Source organism: Homarus americanus, unplaced genomic scaffold, assembly GCF_018991925.1.
Source record: "Homarus americanus isolate GMGI-L3 unplaced genomic scaffold, GMGI_Hamer_2.0 scaffold16712, whole genome shotgun sequence".
Classification (NCBI taxonomy): Eukaryota; Metazoa; Arthropoda; class Malacostraca; order Decapoda; family Nephropidae; genus Homarus; species Homarus americanus.
Genome location: NW_024757794.1, coordinates 6222655 through 6236292, shown reverse-complemented (window position 1 = coordinate 6236292; position 13638 = coordinate 6222655). Strand labels below are relative to the sequence as shown.

General features: G+C 37.4%; 1 protein-coding gene across 1 annotated transcript in view; it reads left to right on the top strand.

Annotated features, from left to right (window-relative positions):
* The first annotated feature begins 669 nt into the window (after window positions 1-669).
* LOC121857678 (structural maintenance of chromosomes protein 4-like) overlaps window positions 670-13638 on the top strand; it is a 37380-nt gene continuing 24411 nt past the window's right edge. Inside the window, exons 1-3 of the mRNA XM_042353740.1 lie at window positions 670-803; window positions 7132-7398; window positions 10989-13466. Of these exons, the coding sequence (XP_042209674.1) occupies window positions 7150-7398; window positions 10989-13466 (2727 nt within the window). The 5' untranslated portion in view covers window positions 670-803; window positions 7132-7149. The remainder of the gene's footprint in view (window positions 804-7131; window positions 7399-10988; window positions 13467-13638) is intronic.

Here is a 13638-nt window from a genome sequence, read left to right as displayed (position 1 = left end):
CAGCTGAGGTTGTAGTTGAGTTGCTAATTCATTGATGTAATTGTCTTCATTATTTAAGCAAATATACGAACGAAAAATTGGAATTGGGGTTGTAGTGGAAACATCTTGAACCCCACAGGGTATAGGGAGTCAAGCTTAGTCGAGAAGGATATTATACCATTTATCAGCTTCCTTGCCGTTCGACCTGTTCTTTGTTGCTACATCACGGCCTTCATTGTTCAGTATCATTGCAGGCAGGACGAAAATCGAGGACACGGAGAAAGGTTTTGATGTTTGGCATGATCTGACATGATATGAAGATCGAACGCGGGACATTATAGTGAGAGACATGCTAGTTAGCCCCGAACCGATACCACATTCATTACAGTTTTATAATATTAGTTGTCCATAACGCTATATATAATCACAAGAATTTAAATTAAGAATAAAAACGGTGCAAATAACCTTATTAGTTGAAGGAAAACAATAAAATTACAAATTCCTGATTAAAATGGAAGTGGTTCATTCCTCGTTCCCGCGGACAAAACCTTTGAATGTACCAACAGTTGTTATCACCCATTATTATATATTTTTCAAGTCTCTAATATACATTTTGAAGCTATAAAAATTCATCTAAAAGTTTAATATATACAGATGGTAATCAAATATATAAAATTTGATTGAATTAATAATCCGTAAAAGACTGTTTATTTACGTTCACATTTGTTATCAGGAATATGTTGTAAGGTTAGGACTGGTGCAGTGTGTGGAGCATCGGGCGCCAAAAGTGAACTCTCTTTATTTATATCAGCGTTAATTACTGGGTAAGCTTTCTGTAATTTTGTATCTTCGTTATGGAATTTTAGTTATAAGTTATTGATTGATCTACAGGTTGATACGATTAACATAAAAGTGCTAGGCTTCAGTAATATAGTGTTGTGTTGATGAAGACTCAGGGTGTACAGTATTTAGTCTATTGTCTTTAGCTTTGAGTTTATTCTATAATAGGGTTTGAGGATAATATTTACTATAGCTCCATATCTCTCATTGTGTTGTGAAAATGATCTCAATAAATGCTACGGCTCTCGTGAACTGCTGCTTACAAGATTCACTTTCGTACACAGCAGTTTAATATTGATAGTAGTATTAATTACCCAAATGTAGCCGCAATTAAGTCAAATAATGGTCCTACATGAATAAATCGGACTGCCAATCACCTCTCGACTGGTATTTGGTGTCATAATGTCACAAAAAATTGGTAAACTTAATTTAATCTGAGTTAATAGATCGAGTGCATGTACCTAACCTAACCTAACACAACTCAGATTAAATTAAGTTTACCAATTTTTTGTGACTTTATGACACCAAATAGTAATCGAGACGTGATTCACAGCCCGATTTATTCATGTAGGACCATTATTTGACTTCATTGCGACTACATTTGGGTAATTACTCGCTCCCTCGGTACATGCACGCGATCTATTAACTCAGATTAAAGTAAGTTTTCCAATTTTTTGTGACTTTGTGACACCAAATACTAGTCGAGAAGTGATTGGCAGTCCGATTTATTCATGTAGGACCATTATTTGACTTCATTGCGGCTACATTTGGGTAATTAGTCGGACCGTTAGATGCCCCCAAGTCGGGGAGTGTAGTTTACGGTAGTAGTTTTTTATTAATACATCAGATAGAATATACGTAAATTATTGTGTAATGGTGGAAGAGACGGTTTGCAGTAGAAAATAATTATGGAATTGCACCAAAATTTATGGAGATGATATTTGCATGATAATAAACAAGAAAATGGAAATGACAATGCACAGAACCTGACCAAAGCAACCCAACCCAACTAAACCTACTTAATATTAATATCTTTAATATGGTAATATATGGAAACATTGCTACCACTAGGAGTTGTTCGATTTCATTCATTGTTCACATATTTTCTTATCATTGTAGTAAGTATTTTAAAAGAGATGGTGTTTACTAGAACCTAATGTAACCTGACCTGGTACTTATTGACGACTGACCCACGGCCGACTTTTCATAGAAAACGACTTTAAAACTGCAGCAATTTCACAGTTTTTTACCGTGGACACTGTTGTAGTTTGTGCAAATGTGTTAAAAAGTGGTTATTTCTAAATTAAACCTAGCCTAACCTCAGTGGGCATGAAAATCAGACATCACCAACTTAACCAAACAAAGCTACCTTACCTTTCCTAATTTGGACCCCCTGTATATTAAACTATGAGGGCCTGAGCTGCCACCATTTAAGAACATAAGAACATAAGAAAATAAGGAGTCTGCAATAGGCCGGTTGGCCTGTGCATGGCAGCTCCTGTCGAGAGTTACTACCACTCTCTATCATCCATGAATCTATCTAGGCTCCTTTTGAAACTTTCCATAGTTCCCTCACTTACTACAAAGTTGCTAAGCTTGTTCCACTCGTCCACCACCCTATTTGTGAACCAGTTTCTTCCTATCTCCCTCCTAAACCTAAACTAATCCAACTTGAATCCGTTGCTCCGAGTCCTATCCTGCTCGGATATTATAAGAACTTTATCTATATCCCCTTTATTGATTCCTTTCACCCACTTAAATACTTCTATCATATCTCCCCGCACTCTTTATGAGGGCCTGAGCTGCCACCATTTTATAAGGGCCTGTGTGTCAGTAACAATTCCTTTTACTCTCATACTTATTACCATTGGTAGCGTGACGAGAGGAGGCTCGTGGGTAGATGTAATGATAGTATCAAGCAATAGGGAAGAAAGAACGGTAAATACTGTAGGTAAATAATAGACACAATATACAAATACAAAATTTATTTAAACAATATGGAAGTAGGAGAAAGAATATATATATGTACCAACAGATGAAATCTGGTACTATGCCCTCAGGCTCAACATACTCACACCACTACTGGGTGGACATACTCAATAACACTCCCAACCCTACTGGGTGGACATACTCAATAACACTTAACTCTTATAGTCACTTAGCACCATAAAGACCAGGGCAACTGCCACTACAACACTCAGTTGTCAGGAGTGATACTCAAGCAACAGCCATGGGGTCCAGCCACCATGGGGTACTTTCCGACGAACTCTGAAGATCCCAGTGGATTAATCCCACCACACAAATAGCCCTACTGAGTTTGACACTCATCCACCAATGATGGGGGCTGGTAGTGGTGTGTGGCTTGGTGATCCGGGGTCACCTCGCAGGCCGAGCGTTAGGGCCAGACGAGCCAGCTATGGGGGCCATAGGTAGTCTGAAGTGTCTGACGGCCGGGTCTCACGAAGGTAACTGATCCTACTGGACCTCAGACATCTCCCCAGACATAGTGGATACAACATCCACTCTACAGACACGGCCTAGGCTGCGTTAGGGACCTGTATGGATGAAGGGACTGGCACATCCTTCATGCCCTGCCCACTACAGTTGATTTATGATTGTAGATGGTTGAAAACCTAAAAAAAAAAAATCCTTATAATTAAAATAAAAAGTTGTTGCTTCTTTTAAAATACTTCCTATAATTATAAGAACATCTAGAACATTTAACAAAATTGAACAAGAACTTCTGGTGGTAGCAGTTTCCTCATAAATTACCCCTTAATATCCAACGAAAGCACCATTCTTAAGTGGCATTGTGTAATTTTATGTCTTGTGAGTGTTATTGCATTTGTTGCCACCAACCGAATCTCAAAGAATTTTTGCTTTGCAATGAATAGTTTAGATAATTCTAAGAAACCTTTTGGTATTATTGCATTAGTGGGCCCAACTCAATTTCTTAATTAAAAAGTTCACATAGTTCAGACTATTCTAAGGCACTTTTCTTTAATGGCATTTCCGTCTCAGAAATGAACGGTTACCAAAATATTGCACAATATAGGTTGGAATTAAGCCCTCTTATGCAAATTTAAAAACTTTTCTACTATGATGTTTCCCTCTCAAGTGACTATAATATGCAGAGGGGTCCAGGTGGCTGAATCCCGCCATTAGGAGGTTAGATTAGGTTGTTTGCGAGGGAAATATCATAGAAGAAATATGTCTTAGAATTGTCTAGTCTCTCGACTGTTGATTGCAAAGATAAAATTCCTGAGTTTTGGTTGGTGGCAACAAATGCAAATTTGCCCTTTTGTGGATGTAAGAGTATACTGTCCAATCAGTTATTGCATTGAAACATATTTCTAGTTCACTGTCACTTCTCTGTCGCATTTCGAATGCTTGCATTTCCTGCCAATTAGTTCATGTTGACAGGTGATCTTTTGGGGACAATCTTCATCCTCCACAAACAGATAACTTGCTATACGACAAAGAACAACCTGCACGGGATGCCATAACTACATAGTTAAAATGCAAGATGGCTAGCTTGTCTCGTCCCTTGGAAAAGAACAATAAGTACAGTATAGGAACATACAGTTCACTTAGAATCCAGTGCTACTAAAAAAAAATTTAAACTGTATCCAAATCCATAATATGGGATTCAAATCCAACTGCTGTATATGAATCTCATCCTTTTTATGTAGAATAGGCTCAAAAACCTTATGAAAAAGAAAAACAAATGGGAATTGTGCAGCCCATAAAGAAGACAGCCAGGAAAGTACTGTAAAACCTATAAATTTGAAAACAAAGATAACCAAGCCAATATTTATGGTAATACAGTAGACTGTCAATATTACATGAGATATGTTCCAAGAGAGGTCGCTTTAAACCAAATTCACACTAAATCGAAGAGTTGTTTCAATGGAATAATTTAGTTTGGTACTTGAGAGAAACACAAAATACTAAAGACTAATAGTCTACCTCGATACACCTCAGCCCATCTCCCAGAATAAACAAAACATTGTTTTTTGTACTGTATTATGTTAAAACAAACACTCATAAATCAACACAGCTAAAATTGTGGGACGTGGGTGAGGTGATATGTTTGACAGTTGATGACAAGGTCTAGTACTTATTTATTTATCTGTCCTTAAGAGTGCCTTTCAGTTTTTCTTATAAAATGTCACTGAACTGACATGTTCTAATTAATTTTATTGCGACGGGCTAAAATTTTTATCTCTTGTGCAAAATACTGTATATGACGTTTATATTCAAATTATTCGCTGTCTTCAAGGATTTTCGCAATGCAAATTATGTTCGAACTTTAGTCTGAGAGAGAGAGAGAGATTATATATATATATATATATATATATATATATATATATATATATATATATATATATATATATATATATATATATATATATATTATTTTTATTTTTTTTTTTAAGATAAGAACTGTAAGCCTATAACCACCAAACCCTGGCTGGGAAGATGGGGAGGGAGGGAGCTAGGAAGGGGGGGGGTGACAATGATATGTTTGACAGTTGGGGGCCAAAGGTCTAATGAATTATTTATTTGTTTATTTATGTTGTTTAGATTGAGTGTTTGTTTTTTGCTTATAAAATGTCACAGAAGTGACCAGGGAGAATATAATTTACATTGCTGGAATTCTTATAAGATAGTGATTAATTTGAATATAATCATGCTATAGTTTGCACTAGACAAGAATGTTAGTAATCATTTAGTACATTATTTTGAGTACATGTACAGTACAGCTTTGCCCCTAGGACTGTGTAGCGTGCCCAGAGAAACATGAGGCGAGAATTTTAAAATATGACGCACCAGATTGACTCGCACAAAATAGGAAAGATTTGCCTTAAATTAAAACATTGTCCTTAATTGTGGGTGTCGCTTTAAATCAATAATCTTAAATTGAATCGCTTTAAATCGACGTTCTACTGTTTAACCCCTGATGTGAGGCTCAGTTATTACTTGTAAATGTTTACAAAGATTGGAATCACATTTTTATAGTTGTAAGAGGGGGTGTGAACGTATGATGCCACAGAAGAAATATTGTTAGAATATTTCCGGTAAGTTTTTTATTTTCGTCTACAAAGCACATAGAAACATGAAATCACTGCCATATGATCTTTTTTTTTTTTGACAGGTTTTACCCCATAATTTCCCTCCTCTTCCATGCCCTGCCTACTACAGCACTAAAATATTTAAGAAAGACACCAAGCAAAGAAAGTACAGTACAGTAATGCACTTTGTGAAGGTCAACACCTTGATAATTGTTTAGAACCATGATGCTCTGTAGTTTACAGTTGTGGAACCTATAGATGCACTTTTTTCCCCTTGGTGCCACTCTTTTCATTGCATTTCCTTGTAACATTGTTATTGTTCCCTTTTATTTTATCTTTTTCTTATTTCTTGTTTCTCTATTTATTTGCTTGCTTTTACTTTCTTTATTTGCTTACTTTTTATTTCTTTATTTGCTTACTTTTTCTTTCTTTATTTGCTTACTTTTACTTTCGTTCTTTGTTCTTATTTCTTTCTTTATACTCATGAGAGAGAGGGAAGGTGAGGAAGGAGTGAGACACAGAGAGAGAGAGAGGGGGGGGGGAGATGGGCCTGTGGTTGAGGGAGGTGGGAGTTTGTTTGCCTGTGGTCACCTCCCCCACACACACACACACACACACACACACAAACACACACACACACAAACACACACACACACAAACACACACACAAACACACACACACACACCCACACACACACACCCACCCACACACACCCACACACACACACACACACCCACACACACACACACACACACACACACACCCACCCACCCACACACACACACACCCACCCACCACCACCACCACCACCCACCACCACCACAACCACCAGAGGGTAACCGATATGAAGGGAGACTAAGGAAGGATGGGATAACTGGGAATAGGGATAAGATGCAGTAACTGAGACACTAGGGGACACTGGTGATAGGTGTTATTACTCCTGGGTCACTGTTTACCACCAAGACATGTATGACAAATGTTTTACTCAATACAAAGAAGGGGGGAACTGGTGACACTCTTTAACGGTTCTTCATTTATTGAACAAATTACACTTCAAAACAATAAACCTATTCTAGCTAGTTAAATGGGGGTCTTCATGAATCACATATATCGCCCTGTTGAAACCTGCCGACCCACACACATGTCTACACTTAACTACCTTTAATCTTTTTTTTTTTATTATTATATGTTTATTTTTTTTTTAAGCTAACCATCCTCTTCTCTGTATGTCAACAGGTCAAGTGTAGCTCCATCATGCCACCCAACAAGAGGAAAAGTAAAGAAAAGGAAAAAGAGAAAGAAAAGGAAACAGAATCAGAAAAGGATGCTGTTGAAGATGTAGAAATGGAAGAGGGTGATGAAGATGAGGAAAGGGGAATCCGTATAGGCGACATCTACCTACCTCCTCCTCCACTCCCGGCTTGTACCTTTGACAGCACAGGGCCCAGACTGGTCATTACACATATTGAGAATTTTTTTTTTAAAAGCTATGCGGGTAAACAGGTAAGGAAATATTAATATACAGTACTGTATACACAAGTTGTTAAGTAACTAAATAAATTTACTTGAGTACTGTACTCAAGTAACATTTTTGTGTAGTTTTACTTTTTAAAAATAACTCAATTTTTTGTGCTTTTAATTAAGTATGGTTTTCTAATACTTTTACTCCAATACGATTGAAAAACAAAAATCGTTACTTGTTACATACAAACTAGTAATATGATTTTTAAATTTATTAATTATTAACCATAGTAAAAGAGTTGTGCGGGTGGAGTCATGAAGGGTATGGTGTGGGGAGACACCACACAGTCACATACCTAGAGGTGAGGTGACGTCAGGTCAGGTGGCAGTGGCCATGACAGCAGACTTTCCCTTTGACCTTCTTGTGTCCATTAGCACCTTGACCACCCACCTTACCTAGCCTACCCTCTTATCCCCCCCCCCCTCCTCCCCCATCGAATCCCATCTCTTCTCCCCCACCTTTCCTTCAGAGGCTTGGTCTTCCCATTAGACATCAGTTGCTCTTTGCATATACATGTACAGGCATTCTCCGCGTTACGGAAGGGTTCCGTTCCCGGAAAATTGACCGTATCGCGAAATTCCGTGACGCGAAACCTATTTTCCCATTGACTTCCATTATTAAACTGGAGATGCGTTCCTAAGGAATTTTTTCGGCCCCAAAAAAGTAATTCAAGCACTTTTATTAATGAAAATAAACATTTATAAACACATACAATACAGTACATTAAATAATTTATAATATACCTTCTTAAAACACCAATTTAGGGGTTAATATTGCATAATACTGCATTATACAGCTATGTGTATGTTTATTTGAGTGCCCCATCATAGGAGTCCGTTTTCTCTCACTTCAAGGCCGCCTGAGTCATCCATTTTCTCTTAATCTTAAGAGTGCACCAGGGACTACTGTATTATTTTTTAGTGGTGACACAGAATTTGATATTGCAACTGGGGTTGCAATTGTTGAGGCAACTTAGGTATGTCTGATTACAGTTGGAATATTCAAGATCCATTGTGAGTGATGTTTAAAGCTTCAACTGTCTTTATGGTTGGTAAAACTTGTCAAGTCTGTCAGTCTGAATGGCATGTGTGAGGCCTTGTGTTTGTTAAAATTTACCCCAATTTCCGTAAGGGCGGATTTATGGGCCGTAACGCGAAATTATTGGTCATAATTTACAAATTCTGTAAATGCGAAATTCCGTAACCCGGGCTTAGATATAAAGCAGGTATCTATACATATGTGTGAGACAGTGTATTTAAAATTCTGCTTAGATAACTAAGCGCCACTACCCCCTTCTTCCTAACACCTGCCAGATGTTACATGGAAATTCAGCCACTCATCAATTAGAATCAAAAAGTGATGTCATCACAGCCACACCCCAATTAGAGAAACAGTTCACAGTGATTCTTAGTCAGATTAGGTCACTATCGAGGCAACATTCATCCACAAACTACTCAGCTGAAGGAACTTGATAGCTACTTGGCATGTCTAGAGGATGTAATGAAGCTTAACACCCCACTACCTGCCTCTGCTGATTTTAATCATCTGTTTAGTCATGCTGGGCTTATTATTTGATTAATTTATTACACCCCAGGGGGTGACACCTAGTCACAAGACCATGCGGTCAGACACTAATACATTGGTACTCATGTCTCACAGGACACGCTATGACTTGTGATATGGAGACAGTGTTGATATGATTTATGGACAATTGAAGTTAGCATCCACCAAAGCGTAGGTAGATTACAAGAATTAAATCTAAATTATTACGAATAAATAGGTAGTGACATATACTGGTTAGTGACTCGTCCAGTGTAGGGGTTCCCTGACAGTGGGACAGTCAGTGCAATAATTTTGAAGGGTGTTAGCGTTGGTAAAATTACAGACTTTACAGGAAGAGAAGTGCGTGTCATCCCCCTCCTCAGATACTTGCCAGATACCCGGTAGGTCTGTATCTTAACATAATGGGAGCAGAGACATTATTTACGCAGACCACGTTTATGATACTTGTGTGGATAAGGAAGAAAGTGATCATGGTGTTGGATGGATATATTTTTAGCCCGTTCACTGTCCCTGTGATGGATTGTAGGGAGAAGAGCGGCTGAACCTATTCGCTTTCGGTAAGTCAGGCTAGGCTTATATTTAAGCCAAAAAGAACCTGATTTGACAGCCATATTTTCAAGAATCAGTTAGTGATTAATCTCAATAGAAAAATTTGCAAATAAACATGTGTAATGCTGTCTTTTATTTTTATCTTTAGTTAACCAGTTTTTTATAATTTACTGTGGATTTATTTGATTATTTGCGACAAAATTTTCTTTTACTTTTTACTCTCAGTACTTGATTACTTTATGAATGAGATACTTTTTTACTTCTACTTGAATACATTGAACTTTGGATACTTTTACTACTACTTGAGTAACGTTTTGCCAATATAACAAAGTCTGGTATATTTTACAACTCTGTGTATATACTGTACTGTAGTTTGATTTATGTTCCTCCTGCCTCAATTGTATAGTATACCTGTACTGTACTATACAGGGGCTCCCTGACTTACGAATGCCCGCCGATACGAACACTTGAAATTTACAGTATTTTATTTACCTGGTAACTTATTTTTTATGTTCATTGTCTATATTTTGTCATTCTGTTTCTTCTTTTGTTTTAAATTATGTTATTTTAGATGTACTATATAAGGACTTAGGCTATGATATAGTGGAATTTTAAATATTGTTCTGTAAGTACAGTACGCGTATAGCATGCGTTCCGGCTTCAGAAAGTCCTCAGGAACGGAGCCCATTCGTAACCCGGGGACCCCCTGTACAATACTGAACTGTACTGTATGTGTATAATTTTGTTGTGCATTTATTTGCTCTTGTACATCTAGTAAGTCTTTGCCGGAATCATTTTATTTATTTATTCTTTAAAAACACTAAAGTTGTGATTCACAGTGTTTATTTTCTCTCACTGTGAAAATGGAGAAGATACAATAGTCATATCTGTCTGTCACTCTGGAAAGTTTTATTTTCATGATGATGGGCACTGTCTCTCTTGGTGTTTGGATGTTTAAATGATTGCTTCTACAGTATTTTATACAGTACCGGCCAACTTTTATAGTGATGCTTGCCCCTCTGTTGAACATTTAATGGCCGTATATTTCTCTTTTATTTTCAAGTTCGTATAGCTATGCATACTGTACTCTGTATTAGTACCAAGTGTGAGGTAAGATCATTAACTCAAAACATGTTGAGATTTCTCGTTTGTTTTTTTGCAAGGAACTTTGTAATTGCTATATGAATTCCAAGTACTGTATTTATTTATTTATTTATTTATTTTTTTTTTTAACAACAATAACCCAACTTACCATATTGATTAGCCACTAACAACCTCAAAACTTTATCTGTGTAAAGTACAGTAAAAGGTTATGGGGTTTGTTAATTGTGCTTTTTCATAAAAACCATATTGATGGAAACTATCAGAGACATGAGGCTGGTAAAATGAGTCATCCATAACAAAGCATAATTTTTTGTTTTAACTCTCCAGATTTTTCAATTTCTTCAATCTCTTGCAGGTTCTGGGACCATTTCACAAGAGCTTCACTTCTATTGTTGGGCCAAATGGAAGTGGCAAGAGCAATGTTATCGATTCCATGCTTTTCGTCTTTGGCTACCGTGCACAAAAAATTCGTTCTAAGAAAATATCTGTTTTGATTCACAATTCAGAGAAGCATCAGAACGTTCAGAGCTGTACAGTTGCTGTTTATTTTCAAAAGATCATCGACAAGGATGAAGAAGATTTCGAAGTTGTACCTAATTCCCAGTTTGTTGTGTCCCGCACTGCTTTTCGTGATAACACCTCATTTTACCAGATGGATGGAAAGAGATGCCAGTTTAAGGCTGTTTCAAAAGAACTTAGAGCTTATGGGATTGACTTGGACCACAATCGATTCCTCATTCTTCAAGGTGAGGTGGAACAGATTGCCACGATGAAGCCTAAAGCCCTCACAGATCATGACACTGGCATGCTAGAGTTTCTGGAGGACATAGTTGGATCATCAAGATTCAAAGAGCCCATAGAATTGTTATGTAAGAGAGTAGAAGATTTAAATGAAGCACGAGGAGAGAAATTGAACAGAGTAAAATTAGTTGAGAAGGAAAAGGACGAGTTAGAAGGACCCAAAGACACAGCAATAGAACATTTGAGACTGGAAAATGAAGTAACGCGTAAGAGACATACACTTTTGCAGCGTTACTATTTAGACTGTTCTCGGGCAAAAGAAAAGGCCGAGGAAAAAAAGAAGGAAATTGATGATGGTATGAGTGGTGTGAAGAAAAAGCTAGAGGACCTCAATGAAAAGAAGAAAGAGAAAGAGGAAGGAATAAAGTCATTGGGGAAAAGATTAGAGAAAATTAGCAAAGTAAAGGAGGAGTGCTCAGAAAAATTTAAAGGCTTGGAGAGTGAAGATGTTAAAATGCAAGAAGATCTTAAGCACAAGAATCAAAAGAGAAAGAAACTGATGAGTCAACTAATAACAGAAAAAAAGAAATTGGAAGAGCTGGAGGAAATACCAGAAAAAAATGAAAAAGATATTGAGGAGTGCCAAAAACAAAGAGAATCTCTGGAGGAGAAAAGAAAAAAGGAAGAGGCAGTATATCACAAAGCCATGTCCTCCCTCAACTCTGAAACCCAACTGTTGCAGGATGAAAAAACTAAGTTTGAAACAAAACTTGTTGACCTTAGAAAAGTAGTTGATGAAGCTAAGAGTGGGGTTGATATTGCTCAGTCAGAATTAGACATATACCAGAGTACAGAACAAAATGAAAAAAATAAATTAGAACAGGTTCTTGCTAGTCTAGAACAGGCCCAGAATACCATCAGTACTCGAAAAGGAGAGATAAAGAATCTTGAAGCCAGCATACCAAGATGTGATAAACAACTAAAAGAGGACATGCAGAAACATCAGTGTCTGATTCCTGAACAGCAAAAGGTTGAGGAGTTGCTGAGAACTCATAGAGTAAAGCTTGAGGAGACGCGTAGTGCAATGCAGTCATCACGATCTCAAGGCAGGGTTATGGATGCTATTATGGAGCAAAAGCAAAATGGAAGCATTCCAGGTGTTTTTGGGCGCTTGGGTGATTTGGGTGGCATTGATGAAAAATATGATGTTGCAATCAGTACTGCTTGTGGGCCACTAGATAACATAGTTGTTGATTCAGTTGAGACTGGTCAGAAGTGTATCAGTTTCCTTAAGAGAAACAATGTTGGCACAGCTACTTTTATTGCTTTAGATAAGATGCAAAAATGGAAAAGTCAGTGTGAGAGACAAATGCAAACCCCAGAAAATGTACCTCGTCTCTTTGATTTAGTAAGAATGAAAGATGATATAGTAAAGACAGCTTTCTATTTTGCACTAAGGGACACTCTTGTAGCTGACAACTTAGATCAGGCTTCACGTATTGCCTATGGAGGAGTGCGTCATCGTGTGGTAACATTAAAAGGAGAGCTAATAGAACCTTCTGGTACCATGAGTGGAGGTGGTAGGTCAGTTCTGCGTGGCCGTATGGGTAAACAAGCAACTGTTGTAAATGTGGACCCCAGAGAAATGGAGCACATCGAGAGTAAAGTAGATGAGCTGACTCAACGTGCAGGACAACTTCGTAGAGATCGCGCTGACCTGGAGCTGTCTATACGTCAGTTGACAAAGGATTTAAATTCCATGAATATGGATGTTCAGAAGTTTAAAATGGAGTTTGAAGCAGCTCAACAACAAATTGTGTCATTTCAGGAGCAGAAGCTATATCAAGAAGAGAAGGTTAAGTCTGTTAAATCAGATCCAGCAAAGATAAATAAGTTAGAGAAGTGCATTGATGGCAAGGTAAAAATTTATCACGAAGCATCAGCATCAGCCCAAGAAGTGGAAGCAGAAGTTAATAAAATTCATGAACAGATTATGGAAATAACTGGACGAAGAATGAAAGGACTCAAAAATTCTCTGGATAGTGTCAACAAAGGCCTTGAGAAATTTACTGCAGAGATTACCAGACTCCAGGTTAGTCATATTATTGTTTAACAATTTATTTACTGTTACGTAAGATGCTTTCATAATAGTATGAGTGCCTTATGAGTTGTACACCATGTAATAATTAATACTGTATTCTCTTTTTTTTAGGTGAAGTAATCATTAAGATAATGAAGATGAGAGACATTAACACTGGAGGAAA